At 52.9% G+C, this 20,924-nt stretch overlaps 9 protein-coding genes across 9 annotated transcripts; 4 read left to right on the top strand and 5 right to left on the bottom strand.

Moving 5' to 3' along the window:
• Positions 1–229: 229 nt before the first annotated feature.
• Z520_07719 (uncharacterized protein) lies at positions 230–2,725 on the bottom strand (the record flags this gene model as incomplete). Its single annotated transcript, XM_016778216.1, has 4 exons — positions 230–527; positions 589–2,417; positions 2,478–2,493; positions 2,562–2,725. 4 exons carry the CDS (start codon positions 2,723–2,725, stop codon positions 230–232), a joined length of 2,307 nt encoding a protein of 768 aa, XP_016630576.1.
• A 1,437-nt stretch (positions 2,726–4,162) lies between these two features.
• Positions 4,163–6,269, bottom strand: Z520_07718 (uncharacterized protein; the record flags this gene model as incomplete). Its single annotated transcript, XM_016778215.1, has 6 exons — positions 4,163–4,426; positions 4,480–5,863; positions 5,912–6,031; positions 6,087–6,096; positions 6,177–6,192; positions 6,243–6,269. The coding sequence occupies 6 exons, from the start codon at positions 6,267–6,269 to the stop codon at positions 4,163–4,165; spliced, it is 1,821 nt and encodes a 606-aa protein (XP_016630575.1).
• Positions 6,270–6,887: 618 nt separating this feature from the next.
• Z520_07717 (uncharacterized protein) lies at positions 6,888–7,290 on the top strand (the record flags this gene model as incomplete). The annotated part of the gene is made up of 2 exons (XM_016778214.1): positions 6,888–6,931; positions 7,020–7,290. 2 exons carry the CDS (start codon positions 6,888–6,890, stop codon positions 7,288–7,290), a joined length of 315 nt encoding a protein of 104 aa, XP_016630574.1.
• Positions 7,291–8,664: 1,374 nt separating this feature from the next.
• Positions 8,665–10,201, top strand: Z520_07716 (uncharacterized protein; the record flags this gene model as incomplete). Its single annotated transcript, XM_016778213.1, has 3 exons — positions 8,665–8,701; positions 8,793–8,956; positions 9,068–10,201. 3 exons carry the CDS (start codon positions 8,665–8,667, stop codon positions 10,199–10,201), a joined length of 1,335 nt encoding a protein of 444 aa, XP_016630573.1.
• Positions 10,202–12,288: 2,087 nt separating this feature from the next.
• Z520_07715 (uncharacterized protein) lies at positions 12,289–14,490 on the top strand (the record flags this gene model as incomplete). The annotated part of the gene is made up of 2 exons (XM_016778212.1): positions 12,289–12,592; positions 12,647–14,490. 2 exons carry the CDS (start codon positions 12,289–12,291, stop codon positions 14,488–14,490), a joined length of 2,148 nt encoding a protein of 715 aa, XP_016630572.1.
• A 649-nt stretch (positions 14,491–15,139) lies between these two features.
• On the bottom strand, positions 15,140–16,198 carry Z520_07714 (uncharacterized protein; the record flags this gene model as incomplete). Its single annotated transcript, XM_016778211.1, has 1 exon — positions 15,140–16,198. One exon carries the CDS (start codon positions 16,196–16,198, stop codon positions 15,140–15,142), a length of 1,059 nt encoding a protein of 352 aa, XP_016630571.1.
• Positions 16,199–17,307: 1,109 nt separating this feature from the next.
• Positions 17,308–18,362, bottom strand: Z520_07713 (NADH-cytochrome b5 reductase 1; the record flags this gene model as incomplete). The annotated part of the gene is made up of 3 exons (XM_016778210.1): positions 17,308–18,086; positions 18,145–18,299; positions 18,358–18,362. The coding sequence occupies 3 exons, from the start codon at positions 18,360–18,362 to the stop codon at positions 17,308–17,310; spliced, it is 939 nt and encodes a 312-aa protein (XP_016630570.1).
• Positions 18,363–19,024: 662 nt separating this feature from the next.
• On the top strand, positions 19,025–19,735 carry Z520_07712 (uncharacterized protein; the record flags this gene model as incomplete). Its single annotated transcript, XM_016778209.1, has 2 exons — positions 19,025–19,148; positions 19,200–19,735. The coding sequence occupies 2 exons, from the start codon at positions 19,025–19,027 to the stop codon at positions 19,733–19,735; spliced, it is 660 nt and encodes a 219-aa protein (XP_016630569.1).
• A 96-nt stretch (positions 19,736–19,831) lies between these two features.
• Positions 19,832–20,842, bottom strand: Z520_07711 (uncharacterized protein; the record flags this gene model as incomplete). The annotated part of the gene is made up of 1 exon (XM_016778208.1): positions 19,832–20,842. One exon carries the CDS (start codon positions 20,840–20,842, stop codon positions 19,832–19,834), a length of 1,011 nt encoding a protein of 336 aa, XP_016630568.1.
• Positions 20,843–20,924: the final 82 nt, after the last annotated feature.

The raw sequence follows: 20,924 nt of genomic DNA, 5'->3' as shown, positions 1-20,924 counted from the left end.
GTTCTCGAGCTGCATCTTCAAATGGAAAGCACATTTGGTAATCATCCAATAAGTGACCGCATTGAGGAGCGCGTCGGCGTTTCAACGTAGCGTCCGAGCGTGCTCAAAGTCAAAGGCTCCCAGGACCTATATTATATTACAACATGGGTATCCCGACGTTATGCCGACAGCCGAATAACAACAGTAGGGCGATTGTGCAGATGAAGCACCCACCCTGATGAAAGCGCATCTACTCATACGGCGGCTTAAATATCAACCAATCGCTCTCCGGGTTCGGGATGACAAAAGCCGGCGTGGCTCGATAGTTCGGCGGCTGGCCTTGTGTCGGCGTCGTTTGGTTTTGATTCGCGATTGACACAGATGCATCAAAAGCGTTGTTCCATGCGATGGAATCCAATCGAGGGTAGTTGAAAAAGTCAAAGACCTCCAGAAATTCGAGTTCGCTCTGCGATGAGTTGTGCGTTGTAACAGTGTCAAGGACGGAATGAGGACGTTGCGAGGTTAGGAGGTTTAATTCGTAAGCACATCTGAAGACGAGGCGTCAGTTTCGCTGGGTCAACGAGTGCTTAGCAGTCCCAAGATCCTTACCTTCTCATCGCGGTGAATGTCCTGCCCGAACCATTGCTTCCCTCTTGCACCACATCGTTCAATATCCTAGCGTAGTCCCCAGCAACCTGCCAATGCCGCCCCATCTGCTCGAGAGTGGAGATGAAGAACATGATTTTTGGGTCCACCTCACACTCCATTGTCGCTGCATGGACGAGTAGCAGCCTTGCAGAGACCCACAGCGCAAACGCAAATGGATGGCCTAGAAGTGCTAGCATGCCGGTATTCATAACGTCTTGGGCGATCTCTCTTAAGCTCTCCACGGCGCCTAGACAGCGTTGGATTGCATGGTATGAAGGTGTGAAAACGGGAGATTTAATGGTCGGATAAGCGGCGGAAGAATGCAGACGGATAACGGACGTGACAAACGCCGCATGAAGCATGATCCAGTTAGAGATCCTGCTTCCAGGGTCTGAATGGCAGAGTTGAGAGATCTTCCCGTATTCGCCCGGCAAGTTCTGCAGCCAATCATTCAATTCGCCATCTAGGCCACGGTAAGTCTCACGCCAGCGTTGTATGTCGGAATGGCGCGTGATATCGAGAGGTTGATGGAGGAATCGATGGATGCGACTTAAGATCCCGAGAACTTCACAGTGGTAGGAGAAACTCCCCAAGTTTTCTGGTTTGTTGACAATCAATTCCGAAGGTGCGCCCCGCCGACGCCACCTCGTCTCAACAGGTTCGTTTCGGGAGAAGAGATCGTAACGACAAGGCAGACATCGGTCCATCTCCCTTTCGTCCAGGGTAAAGGCGTCTGCGGTAGCGACTGTCGCGTATCTGTCAAGAATGAATGTCATCCAACACAGACGTCGGCGCTCTTCACTCTCAATCCATGATTGAGGTTGCGCGGCCTGAAGAAGCGTCGCCGACGGATAAGTGCTGGATTCAAGGTATGCGCTCTTCTCAACATCTAGCCCCAGTTGGACGATATTGCGCGTGATCAGAGCAAGTAAATTCCAGCCCTGTTGGCCGTTTGACGTTCCGAGCACATCGACGGCGAGGATCACCAGCGCTTGGAGGGCGCGTACGTTCGGGTGGTCAAGAGCATACATCATGATCTTTTGCCTGGAGATCTCATGGAACTGATTTCTCGACTCAGGGGTCAGGCGTGAATCTTTGGAGAAGCGCATCGTGGTGGCCACAATAGCGTGCATGAGCACCTTGTCCGAATCGTCCATCGACTGTGAGCCGAAGAAGGCATCAAACGTGGCCTTACGATCCAAGATGGGAGACCACGGGTTGACATGCTTGAAATAGAGATCAACCAAGGTATACAGCAGGTCGTATGGCGGTAGTTCCGAGTCCGGCATCGATGGCGCAGGTGTAGCTGTTGGAAACCAAGCTGCTGAATGGGGTCTCTCGCTTTGGGACACCAGCTCGTGACCGCCATTGTCCACAACTGATCGGATGGACATGGCATCTTGTGGCCGGGGGTATTGCATTCGTTCATAGGCATTAGCGACAGGCCATCTAGGATCGGAACCGGGAGTGTCTTGGGAAACAATACTGGCAGTCGACGGGCGAGGGTCGTTCTGGGGGTAAGCGTTGAATGAAGCGGATCGGGGTGGATGAGACATGTGAAGGGACCCCGGTCGATGGGTTGAGAAGTCGCCATGTTCAGCGATGTGCTCTTCGAGTCGGCGCCCCATGACTTGGAGAAGGGCTTCGAGGCGATTGATCTTCTCCTCGAGTTCGCGGCCGTAGCCGACCCGAAGACCGGGCTTTTGTCGCTCTTTGTAAACACATGTTCGATTGTTGCGGGCGCACCAGCCACAAGCAGGCTCTGCTCTGTCACACTTGACTTTCCGGGCCTGCTCCCACTGAGTAAATATCCTGCGATCAAAACAGCCTCAGGTCTTATCCCTACGAACCTTGCAGAGTTCACAGCTAAGGAGCACGAATTAGTGTCACCGTGGGCCGGTGAGAGCTCGAACAGGGACAAGGTCAGTTCTTACGAGATTTTCAAGAGCCTCTTTCTCTTTTTGCTCGAGGTGATGCCATCCTCCGGCGTATTATCGGCATTGCCGTCCTCGTTCTCAGCATCGCTCCCTGAGACAGAGGAATTTCTCTCTTCGGAGGCGACGGTAGGAGAGGTTTGGACCGCTGTGTAAGTGGTCATTGGCGCCAGGCTCTAGAGGTCCACCGAGGGGGTTGTCGCGACATCCAAAACGCAAAAATGAGCAGTGGAGACCGTGGCGAAAGCACAGACAAGAGATAACACAGGATGAAGGAGTGCTGCAAGAAGCCGGATCCCGAGGTGCCAGCAAGTGAGTGAATGGGTGGGCAAGTTGGTTTGGTGTTGGTGTCTAGAACGCAAGGAGCTGCCCAGGTGAGCGAAAAACGGTGCAAGGAAAAACCCCGCGTTCTGGGGCCACGGGGCTCATCACTCCTACAGCTACTACTACCTATTAGTATATGTAACCTAAGGCATATTATACCCGCCTTGAACCTTGCACGCCACACAATCAACCCGTGATACGTCTCGTTTACCAAATACTCCATACCCCAGCCTGAACGCCTGACCTCCCCGTTGATCCGGGGTTCGCCGCCTCGCCGATTACCCGATCAAAACCATATCACCGTCATGATCAAACAACTCGAGTCATCGTATGGCTGACGACAGGTCCTCCAGCTAAGGCAAGGCTTCAAAATCTACACATCTTCAGGTGACATTTGAGCTCCAAGACATCAAGTCAGCCTCCGAGGACCCTGGAAGCAAGGCTCTGTGGTTTCTTAATTGACAAAGAATACGTCAGCTACAGATTCCTTCAGCCAGAGTTCGCACAAGGAATGGTTGACGACGAGTCCAACACCAACCATTCAATGGATGCTGAATTGACTGGGATACCAGCTTCGCGCTTTCACCATGACTTTGTGACAGGAATCAAGCAGCCTTATTGTTGAGCAGCTCCATCATTTCCTGCACGATGGCCAAGTGATGAGGGAGATTCACTGTAGAGCTCCATCTGGGCTACCCTAGAGCATGCGGCTTATACTCCAGATGCACTGGATAGCTGTAGAGCCTTCTTTGCTTAGGCCAAGTGGCCCCTCAATTTTTGAAGCCCTGACACAGCGAGCAACACCATCGGGATTCGCACTGATCCTGGCCATAAATGGACTGTCCACCGGCGACTGACACCGCGTGGCGCGAAAGAGTCCTCATGTATGTGGACTGGACCTCGCGTCGAGCGCCCATGCCCTGACGAGAACGCCAATGGGGACAGATGTGGTGATGATGAGCACCCGTCTTTAGTCACACTGCTATCAGCGCTGTATCCCCTGCCCACCGCGTAGACAAAGCGGGACCAAAATGCTGGTGGCGTCAACCGAGTGACAGTCCATTGGCCGTGCCGTCGCGACTTCATTCACAAGGGTTTGCGCTATGGAGACGCCGAGCCTTCACTTGTGGTCATGAAAGGTCGGTATTTGGGAGGACCGAAACGACTATATGAGGATGCCATCTCTTCTAGACAAACAATTTGAAGATAAATAAGTGTGACGGCCGGATCTTCGAAGTCGAAGGGAAAGGATGAACAGCCGATCGCAAGGTAGATGATTAGGTGGAAGGGCCAAGTGAACCCATTGGAACGGTGCTATTCTGAGTCCGCAGATGCGCCCTTGAGCCGCGAAACAGGCTCTGCCAAATAAAAGCTTCGCTTAACAGGAGCTCAATATCTTTTTCTGTCCATTCGCGAGTCGGCAAGGCTTGCAAGAACATCAAGATCTCTTGGAAATTCATCTTCATCAATTTGTCAGACCATTTGACGAGGAATGCTGCGCACACATAGAGGTGAAACTGGGAAAAGCCATTCTCTTCGGCCTGGGGTTTCTGGATCAGCATAAATTTGGTCCTACGAGGCGAGACAGTCTTACCATGTACGTATCCCACATCCGAATGACGCTCTTGATACTCAATTCTCGCATCAAGAGGCAATTCATCCACCTGAAACTGAACTGCATGTATTCCACGTGCTCATCTTCAAAATGCTTAGCTAAGCCCGAATCGATTCTGGTCGTCAGATCTCGCAGAGCAGCAACTTGACGATGAATGCCCGGCTGCGCGACGATGTAGTTGTCCTGGATACCGTCCAGCAGCTTCGTCAGGCACCAAAACGTGTCTGCTTCAACGGCGTCGAGAACCGGCCTCGGTAACTGACCGGGATCCATCCCGCTTTCAATGTTCAGGTCTGTGATGTAAGTGCCTAGAAAGACTTGCCAGAAGGGTGTCGCTAGGTCATTGATTCCTTGCACATATCCGCTTGCTGGATGGCGGATAGCCCAAACATAGAGAATGCGTTCGAGGGATCGTTGTGTGGCTTCGAACCCATACAGCGGTATATGAGGGTTTGTCCGAGGCACATCAATGCTGATCTGATGCCAAATCGCCTCGTCCAATCCTCTCCCGCGACCGGTGCTGACGGGTGGCTGCGAAGCAAGCCCCGCTAGTCCTGTGCTCGATGCATTCCTGCTAGCCATCGTCCCCGAATTGAAAGCTTGTTGCACAGCATCAACATATTCCTTGCGCTTCCGCTCCAGAGTTGCGACACGTCGTTCGCTGTTGGTAGGCAGATGGCCAAGAAGAAGCTGCCATGTAATAGCACGTACCTCTTCGGGTATTCCTGACCAAGCGGCAGCTCGCAACTCTGGTAAAGACACAGAACTCGCTTGTAATATCCGCTTGAATTTGTTGATACGGGATATCCGTGTGCTATGAGCCTCTGCTTCTTTCGGGTTCGCATTTACTGGCAGAGACGGGAAATTGATGAGGTGCAGCGAGTTTGCTGGATCCTTTAGAATGTCTTTGTATTGAGGCCTAAGGATCTTGCCTTCTCCCTTCTTTGTGCTTGGGTACGACAGCGGGTTCCGCTCTTCGGCGATATCGAAACTGTTGGATCTGGCGGAGCGTGGGAACGGGGATGGTGCCAGCGCCGGAGCAGACGTAGTCTGCGACAAACTCGGATACGCAATTTGCTCGGCCTTCAGCGCCTTGTTCTTTATACTCCTCTTTCGCCGCATGCTTGCAATGCTAGGCAACCCAAACTCATCTTCATCATCCTCATAGACAAGGTCGTCGTCGTCTCCTTCAAGGTCTCCTCCACCGGCCAAGTCCCAGCTCTCGCCCAACGCGGATGAGGTATAGCCTGAGTAAGGTTTTCTTTCTGGGGACTGAAAGTGTGGCCTTTCTGATGGAGGAGTCTGCGACGGTCGGGCCGATGTGGCAGGGGGTGTCTTTGGCCTCGAATGTGGTCCCAGGTTTCTGCCCGTTCGATCAGCATCGCGGTTTCGTTGTCCATGAATGCCTTACAATGACTCGAACTTCAGCATATCGGCGTGGGAGTACGAGGCGCCGAACACCTTTGTCGACTGTCCCGAGGTCTGACGAGGCGTCGATGGCCGTCCTCGCCAGAACGGCGAAGATGGTCGTCTTCAGAGCATTAGCAAGGTTCCACACAACATTTCAACTCACACAACATTCATACTCTGATCTATCTGAGGCGCATCTCGGCGTTAGCCAGCACTCTTGACCCGAAGAACACAAGAGGGACCACCGAAACGCGGGAGACACGAACCAACCTGGACCATCTCCTGCTATACGTTAGTAGGGACTCGATGCCACCTTGAATCGAGGGATGTACCTGCTGTTGGGCCTTCTTGTGAGCCATGATGGCCCTGTCTGCGGATCAGCCCGCCCCTAGAGAACTGCTATAGAGATTTTCTCCTAAGCACTTCTGCATGAGGCGGCGAGAACATGCTTAGCGTCTGTTGTTGAGAGGTGTAGTCAATGGGGACAACATGTTTACATGAGCCACCCATGGAGGTTGTATGAGTGGTGATGGTGGTGCAAGGCGGCATGTCACAAGCACCGAGTCGCAGTAGCAAGCCCCTTCCAGAACCACTTCTGTGCCACTCCACTCCTGGGTGACTCCAGTCGAGGCTCACTACTAGGCCGCCAAGTCTAATAATTGCGCCTAGAACTCGTTGCGTGCTCGTCTGCGGGTGCCAAACAAATTCGGGGGCTTACACCTCTGGTTAAGTTCAAACCCGCCTTCGCACCACCCTCTCTCCTCTCTCGACAATGTTGTTTTCACCTCATCTCCTTTTCTAAAGTTTTTCACATTTGTCTCATCTCAGTCAAAGCCACCGTTTCCTTTCGCTCTTTCTCCGTCTGCTGCTACTGGTGATTACTCTGCTAGATCGTGAGGCGCGTCCTCGAAGCGAGATCTTGTGAGCGGAAACGTGCCACCTCTGATCACTCTTTCCTTTCTTGGTGCACGATAAAGATGGCAGAACCCGACGATGTCGAGGAAGATCTCTTCGCAGACCTGTAAGTGTTTTCCTTTCGTTGTCTCGACCTCTGTTTTGGGCTCTACCTCGTATTCAGATTGGCGCAGAGTTTAACATGGCCTTTCCAGCTACGATGCGGATGAGAACCATGCTTCTGGCAAGGGTGCCGTCCCCGCCGTTGCACAACCTACCTCTAGCGACACAGTAATGAAAACCAGCGAGACTCCAGGCTATGGTGAAGAACCAGAGATCGCCTACGACCCCACTTCCTTTGATACGGAACCTCAGGGCCAAGATGGACCCATCAATGGCAGTCATAGTCCAAAGCAAGTCCAAGAAACGCACGAGAAGCCGTCACAGCCAGAGGTTTTCAATGTCAACATGAAAGAGGATGGGTGAGTATACGTGCTTGTCGATTTTGTCCGCATCCCATACCCTTCCCTGTTCCCCTTTATTTTCCACGTCGATCCCGTTTTGCATACCCTTTTGTGAGGAGTCAGGAAAGAGGTGGATCAACTGGACGATAATGTGAAGAAGAGGATTCTGGACGTTTCATGGCGCAGCTGGCCGTGGCAGCCTCCAGCAGCGGGTTCCGCGGAAGCGAGCATGGTCTGCAAAATCTGCAAACGCGCGAGATGAAGGTGCGATGCTGTTCGTGGGTCAAACACAACAATGGGGCCGATCGTGGTGGGAATGGATGCACTCGTTCATCTATACTACGAACAACAGATCAGGTCTGCGATTGGTCAAGCAGTCTGCTACAACTGGCTACAAGCCTTGCGATTTTCAGGACAGGCGCGGATGAGTTGTTAGCATCTCTCCACCCTCAGTTGGCTATCAACTCGTGCTTGGACAGCTGCAGTCCGAGGTCGCTCGGACTGATTAGGGAATTGGAAAGCCTCTCCAATTGAGCCGTGCGTCAGTGGCTGGTTACAGGTTGCATCAAACTAGCCGAGTCGATCTCATTGCCGAAAAGTGGTCATTCAGCGAAGCCAGAATAGTGGGCAAGAAACTACTACCATACACCAAGATACTTTTCCAGGCAGAGCAGAGTAACAAAGTCCAAAACCAGGCAGGAGATAGATGCTATGGAGTATCTGCTGAATCTCAAAAGAGCCAACAAACCTTACCTTTGCGTCTGTCCGCTAGAAGAAGTCGACTCTGTGCGCATATTGGAGGAAGAACAGAACGAGCCATCCCGAGGATCGACATGCTGTTACATTGTGTATGAGAAATGGCCGCGTTTACCGAAAGATTTGGCCCCCGCAAAGCTGCAGGGCTGCAAGTCGCTCAAGTACCAGAAACTGAAGATGGGCGCTGGGGACGTGTGATCAGAAGCATATTGGACTGTGTATGCATCCTGCAGGCGGTCAATATTCATAGCCATAGTCTTGGCCTCGTCCCACCCCGGTCTGTATGTCACTGGCAAGTTGACGGTGGAGGCCACGCTCATATGGCTTTCCTGCAACAAGCCGCCAACACGATTGCCCACACAGCAAACAAGACCCACACGCCATGGACTGTACATCTAGAGCATCCCTTATGCGGTCGAAGGTCACTTGTTCACGATCTTGCGGAGCCGGCCCGCGAACCCTTGACATGGAGACGAGGCTGATAATCACGGGAACTGGGGGAACTCGCCCTGCGGACTGACTTTACACGCTACCATCTAACAGTCATTGCTTTTGTTTTTCACGCCCCGTTCCTCATCGTCAGCGTCGTTCTCGTCGTTCAATTGTCTTTCATAGCTAACATAGCGATGTGTACAGAAAAATGTTCATAGGGGGACTTAATTGGGAAACAACGGATCGTAAGACTCGTCCCAGCGCCTCTGCATCCACCACAAGACTTATGCATCGCCAACTGAGACTTGCCGCCAGCATACTGACTCTTGTGGATAGAATCGCTTCATGATTACTTCTCCCAATTTGGCGAAGTTCAAGAATGCACTGTCATGCGAGACAGCGCCACGGGCCGTTCACGAGGCTTTGGTTTTTTGACGTTCAAGGACCCCAAGACAGTCAATACCGTGATGGTCAAAGAGCATTTCTTGGATGGCAAAATTGTAAGACCCACCCATTTCGATACGTCCCGGGCGAGACAGGAAAGATTGGGTTCCCTTTCTCGAAACAATGCGTCGCGTCGAAAGAACGAAGACTTACTGTGGTGTTCCCAGATCGACCCCAAGCGAGCCATCCCCCGAGACGAACAGGAAAAGACGGCCAAAATCTTCGTGGGTGGAGTCAGTCAAGATGCAACTGAAGAAGATTTTGAAAGCTTTTTTGCCCAATTTGGGCGGGTCATCGATGCCACCCTTATGATGGACAAGGACACCGGCCGACCGCGAGGCTTCGGTTTCGTGACCTTTGACAGTGATGCCGCCGTAGAGAAATGCCTTCAATACCATCCCCTCGAGATCCTAGGAAAGCCGATCGAAGTCAAGCGCGCCCAACCCAGAGGCAAAATGGGCGAAGACGACGATTACGGTCGTGGGCGAGGCAGAGGCAAGTTCGCACGCGACGACCGCTACAACAATGACAATACCCCAGCTCCCCAAAACCCGCAAGCTCAAACTCCCAACATGATGGGCGGCACCGCTGGGATGACGCCACAAATGATGGCACAGTACTGGCAAAGAATGCAGCAATACTTCGCAATGATGCAGCAGCAGATGGCCGCCAACATGATGGGCAATATGGGAGGGATGGGCAGTATGGGCATGAATCCGCAGATGATGGCGCAAATGCAAATGCAGCAACAAATGCAGAAGATGCAAGGAGCAAACAGCCCCAATGCGCAAAACGCTGGCGGCATGGGTAACATGCAAGGCATGACGCCCCAAATGATGCAGCAAATGATGCAGATGCAACAGGGAGGGATGAACATGGGGTCCAATCGATCGCCCATCGGCCCCGGCAATATGGGCGGCCAGCGTGGTGGCTTCTCGGCTCAAGAGCAGTTGGCATTTGAACAGCAGAAGTATGAACAACAGCAACAGGTCCGTCGTCAGGGAGGGTTTCCGCAGGGTCCCCGAGGCGGCGGCTTTCAGAACCAAGGCCACAGCCACGGAGGCGGACCACAGTCGTGGGAAGGCATGTACGACGACGTTCCCCAGCCAGAAGGCAATGTCGGTGGTAGAGGTTCGGCAGGGCCAGTCCGCCAACATACACCGAAACCACCCAAAGGTCCCGGCGGCCCATCTCAGCCGAGCGCAGCTCCGGCCAATGCACCCACTGGTCCCAAGAATGCGGGCAAGCCAGGAGCAAATTTTCGGGGAGGCAGGGGTCGATATCATCCTTATGGGAGGTGAGGAATCTTCAGCAATGGGCAGCCTCATCTGGAAAAGGGGTGGATGTGGATGGGGTGCGGAGTACTGCTTTACATTTTGACCTCGATCTCAACAACCCACGGGGCCAGCTGGCAATCAGATACTGTGCTTCGACACCACAATGAGGGTGTGACCAAAACATTGGCGCGACGGAGGCAGCTAGGTAGCGATGGAGGTTACGCGCTCTCACTCTGCAGGGGACAGCTTGATGGGTTCATGTGTCTTAGGTCTCTCGCTGGCGGTTTGGGGGAAGCTGGGGCATGTGTGATATACCAGAAGAAAACAGAGGAACCCGATGCAGTTTGCACCGGAATGATCGTGGACACGACTCGAGAGACAGTACAACGAAAGTTCAATGCGCGGTCAATCCACTTTGCGTGACCATTGCACTCCACAGGGTTTCTGCTTAACCAAACCTACAAGTTCAAGTTGAGGTTGTCGAAAGTCTCCAGGCTAGACGAGGCTGTGAATTACCTAAGTTAGTGGCTTTGTCTATTAATACCAAATGGGCGCTTCACTAGCCATGGCCCATCACAAGCTTCTTGTCTCCATATGGGGAGAAGAGACCCGTCGAGCCCGTGTAGCCATCCCATGTTTTTGAACACTCTGACGCTATACGGAGTGACTCGATCACGCTTTGCGACAGTGGGATACCCCTTTTGATTATATGTCACCCGGTAATTATGAAACTAGCCAAAGCCTCTTCTGTGCCTTGCATTCGAATAAGATGCTGACACCGTCGTCAACCGGCAATGCAGGTACAGAGACACCCAGAAGGATTTCGGCGAGGCGCAGCGCCCGGCTAGGGTCAATAGTGGGAAATGACGAATGGGCGTTGGGATTCGGTGTCCAGAAGAGTTTTTTCGCAGAGGGGAACCACACATGCTGCGCCTCATCGAATGCTCCAAGCGTCCCATGGCTCCACTGATGTGTTGAAGCTGTCGTTTTCGGTAGTCGGCTTCCGTCGCGGTCAACACAGCACGCGCAGCAGGAGTAAGAGAATGAGGGCCGTGAGTGGCATGAGACTCACAGGTCGACGGATGGTCATGAGGGCTGAGGACTGAGGTGCATTGCAGGTGTGTCTGTACCATGCTGCGCAAAGGCACTCTACATACGAGGTACCTAGTACTACCACCAACAGGTTAGCCGAGGGCGACGTAACGTCCCTGTGGGTTGCGCCGAGGATACCCAAGACGCCCAAGACGCCCAAGCCACCACATGAGCTTTAACTAACATGGGTACCGAGTATTGTTCCCCAAGCTTTCTTTGCAGGTACCAGGTACCTAGGTGGGTAGGATTCTGGCGGCGGCGCCACCCCCTCGCGCCACAAGCCCTGGCCCTGGGCCTCACCAAACCCTAGCCATTGCTGCGGTACCAATAACTCATGGCAGAAGCTGACTCCATCGATCGAGAAACTGGGTGACAGCCAGTCAAACCCCATCAAAGTTTTTCCCAAAAACGCCACTGACCCAAACACCACCTGGGACACCCAAACATACCCCTGCTCGGTCGCCGGCCAAGGGCTAATATCGATTCAACCATTTCACCTTTTTCTGGTGCCTGCAATGCCTGCAGTGCCTGTCGTCGTCCTCCGACTAGCCCAGAGCCCACATCTTGAAACGGGCGTCTCCATGCGGACCAAACCCTGGATCCTGGCTCGTAGGCCAACCAGACCGATCATGAGCCATATCTTTCCCTCGCATCGCATGTTTCCATGCATGCAGCTGAAAATCCATTTCTTCGGTCCTTTTTCCCACTGGCATACAACTGTTCAATCGTTCCTGCACCACAACACTCGCTTCTTCTATACCGTTCGCTCTTCCCCTGTTATTTTCGTTCCGTCCGTCGTTCGCTTTTATTCTCCCGCATTCACGCTTCTAGCGGAAACAAACCCTTCTCTTCCTTTCCCCAAGCAATTGACGCCCGTTGAGACCAATACCTCCGATTCCGAGACTACTTCAAGATATTGAGTATACCTTTTTGGGAAGAGATATAGGAGGAAGACTCGTACCAGGGCCGTTTCGCGGCGACTATACTGTCATTTGGACACACCACAAACGGCCATCGTCATGTGGAGGCTATCAACAGTGGCACTGGCTTCTCTGGCTCTCCTTCCATCTGTGCTGGGAACAGATATCTTAAAAACAAATGGCTTCTCCAATTGCAACAATGGGACATCGACAATCAAGGTCAACAATGTCGACATTTCTTTTGACCGGTCGACGAACAAGATCGACTTCGATGTTTCCGGCTCCAGCAAACAGCAGCAGTTTGTCACGGCCGAACTGATTGTGACGGCATATGGCATCAAAGTGTACAATAACACTTTTGATCCCTGTGCTGATTCCACCAAAGTCGAACAGTTGTGTCCCGGTAAGTCGACTGCTGCTTTTGAATGCCACCTGGTCCGATACTAACGACGCCCAGTACCCGCATCATCATTTTCGGCCAACGGATCACAAGTCATCCCCTCACAGTATACTTCTCTTATTCCTTCAATAGCCTACTCCCTCCCCGATCTCGATGGAACCGCTCAGATGATTCTCAAGGCCAAAGACGGACAAGAAGTCGCTTGTGTTTCTTCTGGTGTTTCTAATGGCAAGACCACGGATGTGCCAGCGGTATCATACGTTGCGGCGGCCATTGCTGCTGGTGCCTTGGCTGTGTCACTGGTTGGCGCCGCTGCCACTGGAGCACATCCCGGCTCAACTTCTTCTAGCCCTGGCTTTTTCGAGGTCATGTGGTGGTTCCAAGGAATGGCAATGAACGGGATGCACTCAGTCTCGTATCCCGGGGTGTACCGCAGCTTTGCGAAAAACTTCGCTTTCAGCACTGGTCTTATCTCCTGGAGTGGGCTCCAGACGTCAATTGACTCCTTTCGAGCACATACGGGAGGCAATTTGACCGATGACAGCTATGACTACCTCAGAAACGCCACTCTGGTTTTCCCCGACGGAACTACCACCTCAACAACGACCGGCATTGCAAAGCGATCACTCTCGTTGATGATTCGTCAGATCACCACTTCCGTCAGTAACAATACCAGCGCAGATTCCGGCCAAAGCAATTCCAAGGAGTCACACCTGGTCCAAGGGATTCAGGGCTACGTTGAGCAGCTCACGATTCCCCAGGCCAACACCTTCATGACCGTCCTCCTGATCTTCGCAGTTGTGGTTGCGGCTATTGTGGTCGGTATCCTTCTTTTCAAGGTCATTCTCGAGGCTTGGTCGCTTTTCGGCCGATTCCCCAAGTCTCTGACCACTTTCCGCAAGGAATATTGGCGCATCCTGGCTCAAACCATCACCAATTTGATTTTCCTGCTGTACGGCGTGTGGACGCTGTACTGCATCTATCAGTTCACCCACGGCGACTCTTGGGCGGCTAAGCTCCTTGCGGGTCTCACTCTCGGCACGTTCACGGCGATCTTGGCCTTCTACACCTTCAAGATCTGGAGCGTGGTCCGAAAAGTGAAGAAGATTGAAGGCGACGCAAGTTCTCTGTTCGAAAACAAGGAGACTTGGAAGAAGTACAAGCTCTTCTACGAGAACTACAAGAAGGGTTACTGGTGGCTATTTATCCCTTCCATTGTCTACATGTTCGCCAAAGGGTGCGTTCTGGCGGCAGGCGATGGTCATGGCCTGGTCCAGACCGTCGGTCAGCTGATCATTGAAGCTCTTATGCTCATTCTGCTTCTGTGGAGTCGGCCGTACCAGCGCAAGTCGGGCAACTGGATCAACATCATCATTCAAATCGTCCGCGTCATGTCGGTCGTTTGTATCCTGATTTTTGTGGAAGAGCTTGGAATTGCGCAAACCACAAAGACCATCACCGGCGTTGTCTTGATTGTGGTCCAATCTGCTTTGACCGCCATCCTTTCGCTCCTGATCGTCATCAACAGCATCATCACTTGCTGCAGAGAGAATCCTCACCGAAAGCGTCGTAAGGCCGCGCAGAAGAACCTCTCTCAGGACCTCGAGGGCGATGCTTTCCTTTTACAACCAAAGCCTTACTCTGCGTCGCCACCCCGTCACGCCCGCAACATGTCCGAGTTTGGACAAAGCTACGAACCGATGCGCGCTCAGGCTTACTCACGTTTCGGGCCTCGAGGGGACGAAAGCGAAGAGACTTTGGTCAAGGGTGCTGCAGGCATGGGCGCAAGCAGTTACCGTAGCTTGAGCCAGGGGCGAAGCGAGCGCTCCGCAAGTCCTCCTCCATTCTCGAGGGAACCAAGACTGCCTGACTTGGCCTTTGAGCAATATCGTCATAAATAGGAGGGGAGGGGTGTGCACTACAATTCAGCACTTTGATATGTTGCTTTGTTGTATATCTCGTTGGTGGCATGGTACATTTCCGATTTCTAAAAGCATAGCGTTGGTCAATATTGGGCACGACACGAATCGATAGGCAATGAACTGCCATGATGATTACTTAGATTACACTATATTAATACTACCACTTGCATATATCCGATCCCTATCTTCGCGATCGTCATTGTCATTGTCGTTGATGTATAATGTAATGTCAAGCAGTCAAGCTCTTCGGGGGTTAGAGGAGAGTCTCAGAATAAATGGAAAGACACCATTTGATGTAGAAGAAGGATCGTCAACCACGACGAAATAGCTATAGTTCCAGATTCTGCAAATCGTCCGGTCAAACACAGACCTAAGAGTCGCTGCCCAAGTAAATGGTCCTTTCTCGAACCTTTACGAGGATTAAAAGGGGGGGCTGGTGAGATATCAACGTTGGAAAGAGGCTCCTTTGGAAATACATGGGTTCCTGGGACGTCAGAGGGGACATCGGGACATCCACATTTCTATGAAAGGCAAAAGGGGCGGGGGATTGAAGAAATGAGTAAATAGAGAGGGTAGGAAAGATCCTGCGATAGCTTTGCCAGTCATATTTGTTCATATATAGTAATTCTCAGATCAGAGCAACCGACCCGACCGTCGTGGCGAATGTACAGGTCAGTACCAGGCACATCATCATCGTCAGCATCATACTCCGGGGCATTCCTTTCCCAGCAGCGCCACTACTGGCGCTCTCTCCCTGATGGAACCCATCCTCCTCGCCGCCCAAATACTCGGCGCCCAGATCCGTCAGCTTCCCCTTGCCGTCGAGCAAGCTCACCGCATCGCCGGTCCACTCGTTTGCGTCTCCGCCGCTGCTCCGAAACGCGCCGAACCAGGCGTATCGCGCCACGTACCGGGACCCGTCGAGATAAGGGAGGGATTGGGTGAGAAACGACTCCGTCGTGGCCGCGGGGGCAGAGGGGATGGCGAACTCGGTGACCCAGATCGGTGTCGCTGGGTAGAGGCCGTGCAAGGTGCCCAGCCAGGAGGTGAGGCCGGGGAAATCGCCGTACCAGTGCGCGGCGAGGAAGTCGGCCTCGCAGCCTCCCTGGGGTCGGAGCTTGAAGCAACTCGCGTTGAAGGAGCGGAGCCACTCCAGACCCCTGGGAGAGCCCGTCGTCGCGGGCAGAGAGATCTGGAGATTCCAGGGTGCGGAGCGCAAGGGTAGGATCGTGTCGATGTAGACCTGCGCGGCGGTTTGGGGCGTCGAGTCGGTCCCGCCCGAAGAGGTGTCGCCGTCGGGTTCGTTGAATGTCAAAACGTGGGCGATTCTGTTCCTGCCGCCACCACCACCTCTCCCAGAGATGGGGATCCCCGCGCTGTCGTTTAACACGGCCTTGATGGTGTCGACGGACGCCGCCGCGTCGCTGGCCGAGTGCACCATGGGCACGAATTCCGTGCTCCATTGCTCCAAAGATGGCGAGGGCCCGGGCCACGGACTGTAGTTGTAGTACCACGTCAAGGGCGATCGGGGCGTCGTGAAGATGTAAGAGTCTGAGGATGAGTGGGACGTCGCGATGTAGCAGAGGCCGCGTTTGGGGGTGGTTGAGTTTGTGGATGATGCGTGAGACGTCGTAAGGAGGGATACTAGGAGGGCAGAGATTGTTGCTAGCTGATTTGAAGGCCTCATGTTGGAACGCTGTGAGGACGTGTCCGGCCCCGTGTGTGGACGAGGCTGGGATGGAAAGGGGGACTGTTTCGTCGTAGTAGCGAAAGTACTGCGCACTGAGTTCCGGGCTCTTGTCCTGAGTGGTGTCGTCTCATGTACCCAGTGACGCCTTCGATGGCAATGATTCGACGTCCGTATATATGGTACAGACGTAGATATGGATTTTGTCGTCTCCCTTATCGTCTCGGTGGAGGGGGAAGGGTAGCAAACACGAAACTCGCTCAACGGGGTATCTTCTATGCATGTATCTTGTAAAGCAAGCAGGTCAAATGGTCGACAAGCAGCAACTGATGAGTAGCGCTCAAAAAGGGACAGACACAAGGCCTGAGGATTACTCAGGGATATACACAGCAGGTTGCAAGGAGGGAGGAAGAAGAAGGTGACATGTGAATATATCAATCAACGTATCAGCCCCGAGAAGGTACATCTACCTCGTGACGAGCAGTCGAATCCGGCTTCAGACGAGCTTTGGCGAGCCTGCATCGACGGACACTTAGCTGACAGTGCTGATGGCATGGACGTTCGCGTGATGAGCGACGAAGAAGCTGCTTGATTGGATCCAGGGTCGATCGTCCAGAGCTTGCGCCACGGTTGTCGTTACGTGGCACACCCCAGCTCGAGGCCCAAAGGGGGATTGGAAGCTGCTTTGTCGAATCTCTGAGCTCGCCCCAGGACAAGCGATCACCATGGTAGTAGCATATGGATAGAAGAATAAGTTCCTTGAAATCCTGATCAGGGGATATACAAGATTGACGTCATCGGCTGATATCATGGGCACACAGTGACAGAGGAACAACGACAATCTGCACAGCCACAAAGCCACAACCCTCTATACCGTCGTTACGGCGGATGCTCTTCAAGTGCTTTTCCATTCCAGGATATGGCCGTCTATTGACAAGCTGCAAAGCCCGCCGCCCATAGCAACTCAACACCTAGCTTCAACCCATGTCTCCCTCCATGTTTCGCTGTCAGATAAAACTCCGAAATGCGAGGACACAATGGGCTTTGCAACTTGACGCATTCCCTGCAAGATCCATAAACGGTCTACAGACCCACCACGCTGATCTTCTCTAGAAGCAAAACACCTGGTCTTCCAGTTTACTGACCGGTCTAGCCTTTTGGTAGCCGAGACTTTCTGTGGCCTTCTTCAAGGCACTGACCATAGGCGGAGGACCACAGATCAAGATTTTCATATCAGGTCCCGGAGCAGGGAGTTTGGCCTTGATCATATCCGCAGTCACAAAACCTACTCCGCCGTCCCATTTCTCAGGCGGGTTGTTCAGGACGTAGTAGATGCTGAAGTCGGCATCTTCCTTGTCCAACGCATCGAGCTGCTCTTTCAACAGAATATCGTCGGGGTTGACGTTGGCAAAAATCAGATCCACCTTGGTGGTGTCTTTGCCTCCATTTCGAGGTCGACCGCGGTTGATGGCACGGATGATCTGCAGCATGGGAGTGATGCCTGTTCCACCTGCAATCATGCCAATGCGTTTGCACATGTTCGGGGTGTACACCATGGCTCCCTTGGGCCCGCGGACCTTCATGGTATCCCCAATCTTCAAGGTAGTCATGTGAGCGCTGATGTTGCCCTGGGGGTAGGCTTTGATCATGAGTTCAAAGAAACCCTTGTCCTCGTCGGAAGAGATAGGTGTGTATGAGCGGACCACCTCTTTGTCTGCGCCCTTAGGTGTTGCTGCCAACGACATGTGCTGGCCAATGGGGAGACCGAGAATGTCCGTGGGCCGAGGGAGGTCAAATCGGTAGATGGCAACATTGTGGGAGGTTTTGGTGATTTTGGTCAATGGGAATTCTTGGAAGACGTCGGGCTTCAGGACCTTTCTTGACGAAGCTGCAATTGAGAAGCGTCAGTCAAAATCGTGTCTGGCGTGAACCCCAGCATGACTTACGGCTCAAGCCAGTGAAGATCTTGTAGCCTCCCACGATTGCAGCGAGGGCAACTGCGTAGGGGACATATTCTCTCTTGACAATGGCGACTCCAACGATCAGAAGCACTGAGGGGATATACACCCCATTGATATTGGCCTGCGAAAAGGCTGAGTTCCTGACACATGAGGTGAGCGTTGAAGAAACGGTTGAGAAGGATGCCCAGAGGAACTTACCCCATGGCTTCAAGAGATGCGATGGTGCTTTTTCTCTTCCTGACTCCCTAGGCAAAAGCCACCGCAGAGAGCAAACGACGACAAAGAGGAAATTCTGAATCGTAGGAGAATATTTGTGGTCGGGGTCAAAAATATAATAATATTATCGGAGTTTGGGGAAGTTCTGGACTTGGGATCTTTCGGCAGGCACTGCGGTGAGCAGCGGCGGGCGTGGGGCTCGTTCGCGGGATGAAGTGGCCCGTAGAGTAAGTGTCCCCGGGGGCTTTCGCTAGGCTAGTGAGGCTGTTCTCAAGTGCCAGCTGCCGCCCAGGTGCCTTTGACTGTATATGGTGATCAAGTGCGGGGCGTTTCCGACGAAGAAGCCATGAGAATATTAATTGTGAGTGTCTGACAAAAACTGGGAATTCAATCACATCTCCTCCCAACCCACAGCTTAGGTCAGTGAGGGGCCGATGTCCCGTCAGACCACGGCAATTTCCCCTGCGACTGCGGAAAGTCTTCGGGTTTGTTCGTAGCTCCATCAGCGCACTCAACACCCGGCACTCTCCATCTTGGGTCAACTGATCCCGGCGAAAGACTACCCTCTACGGAACCCCATCGCCTTGCCGAGTAAGACCTTTCCCCTTCTGCAGAACGAGAATTTGAAGCAAGCCAAAAAGAAAAAACCATGGCTTCAGAGCCCGACAATACCCCGTCCCCATTTCCTCTCACAGCGGTGGATCAGTCTGTCCTGGCTATGACAGATGACCAATTCCATCCACATACATGGGAAGAATTGAAACAGATCATTGGTGTGTGCTCCGCCGCACATGGTGTCAATCCGGTCTGACCGATTTCGACAGCTGAGCATAACCTCAGCGTCCTCAAAAGGTGGCCCTCCGACTTGAGACGCTACATCAAGTGGTCCAGCCAAACAAAGGTAACCTATGGCACCATCCCCAATTTTGTCATGAGGGAACGACTGAAATGGACCCCGTTACCTTCATCGACTCCGGAAACGGGACCAAGATTCGCCGTCAAGAATCCGGTCCCATTTGCAGATGAGGCAGATTATAAGATTCTGGTTAACGACTGGCCGTACGGTCTGGCGCCTGGTATTAGGCACATGATTGTGTGGCTGAAGACTCGATTGGAGTCGGAGCCTACTAGAGGCGACATGACACCCAAATCAAGACAGCAAGTGGAGGATTTCATCCAGTCTACCTTTGTCGACCGAGTCAAGGAATTGCCAGGTGAGCAGGAAAAAGTCATGTGGTTCAAGAACTGGACTGCATTGCAATCTGTGCCGGGAATGGAGCATGTCCACGTGTTGGTAAGAGACGTCCCAGACGATATCATTCGAGACTGGACAGGCGGAGATCAACCTATAAACAATTAGACTGTGCAACATCCACCGAGGCGCAGGTCAAGTATGATAGATAGAACAACGGGAAATTAGAAGTGGCTGTTGCCTCGACTCCTCCGAGTGGTTTCGTCATGCAGGTTTGTCTCGAATCTCGTTCCAAAGAGCATCAAGCACCTGAAAGACTGCTGTGACGGCCTTCAGGATATCCTCATCGATTTCCATGAATCCATATCGCTGCTGGATTTTGTCTGGGTGCCATCGGACACGCTCGGCCTTGACAGCACTCGAGAACGGATCTCTCCCCTCCGACGCCTCATAGGCGGCTGCTGTGCCTTTTCTGATGAACCGTTCGATTTCCTCCCTCTTCACGTCTTTACGTTTTCCAGACTCGACAGGCCACGCGATTTTGTTGCGGAGGAACAGCTGCTCGCCATCGTCTTCGGATTTTTGTCGATTTTGAGCAAGAAGTTGTAGGTCCGCCCAGCGGCGCAAGTAGTCCTCCCACAGGCCCTGCCACCGCTTGCGCTCTTTGCGTTTCTCACCCCGTTGGAGACTTGCTTCGATCTGTTTGTTGAAGATGTGATCATCCTGCCGTGCCTGCCTCTCACTCTCTGTTCGGTTCTCTTCGTCGCGTATCCTTTGTTTCTCCCGTTCCCTTTCTCTCCTCTGCTCTTCCTTTGCAGCTTCCATTCCTTCCCAACTCTTTTCCCACATCTTCCGTCGGACGAATTGTGCGTATTCCTCGTCAGTCATACGTTCCAACTCCCCAGTCTCTTCGTCTTTATAAGTGTCAGGATATTTGTGAATAGGCTGTCCGTAGACACCCTCCCAGAACGCCGCCCCTTCGTCGTCTCCGAGCGCGTCGAACAGCGACTCTCGAAAGGCTTGGTCCGGCGACAGATAATTCGAGGGGCGTTCTTGTGAGCGCGACCTATCTTTGGGATGCCGTGACGACCTGCGACGTTTCCTGTACCTGTGTGAAGAATCGTCGTCCTTCCGTCGCTTGTGACCCCTTGATTCGTCGTCGCCGCGATGTTCATTCCTTTTGGACTTGAACCGAAAGCGCTTCGATCGCTCTCCATCGCGAGTATTTTGTGCCGTTGTCTCCGCATGCGACGGGAGACCTGGAGCCTCAGACATGCTCAAACAACTTCATTCACTCTCCCGAGTATGAGTAGAGCGGCACGCTGTGATCATGAATTCAAAGTCGAGTTTGTGGCGC

Source organism: Fonsecaea multimorphosa (assembly GCF_000836435.1).
Source record: "Fonsecaea multimorphosa CBS 102226 unplaced genomic scaffold supercont1.16, whole genome shotgun sequence".
Lineage (NCBI taxonomy): Eukaryota > Fungi > Ascomycota > Eurotiomycetes > Chaetothyriales > Herpotrichiellaceae > Fonsecaea > Fonsecaea multimorphosa.
This window is presented reverse-complemented; position numbering and strand designations above follow the sequence as displayed.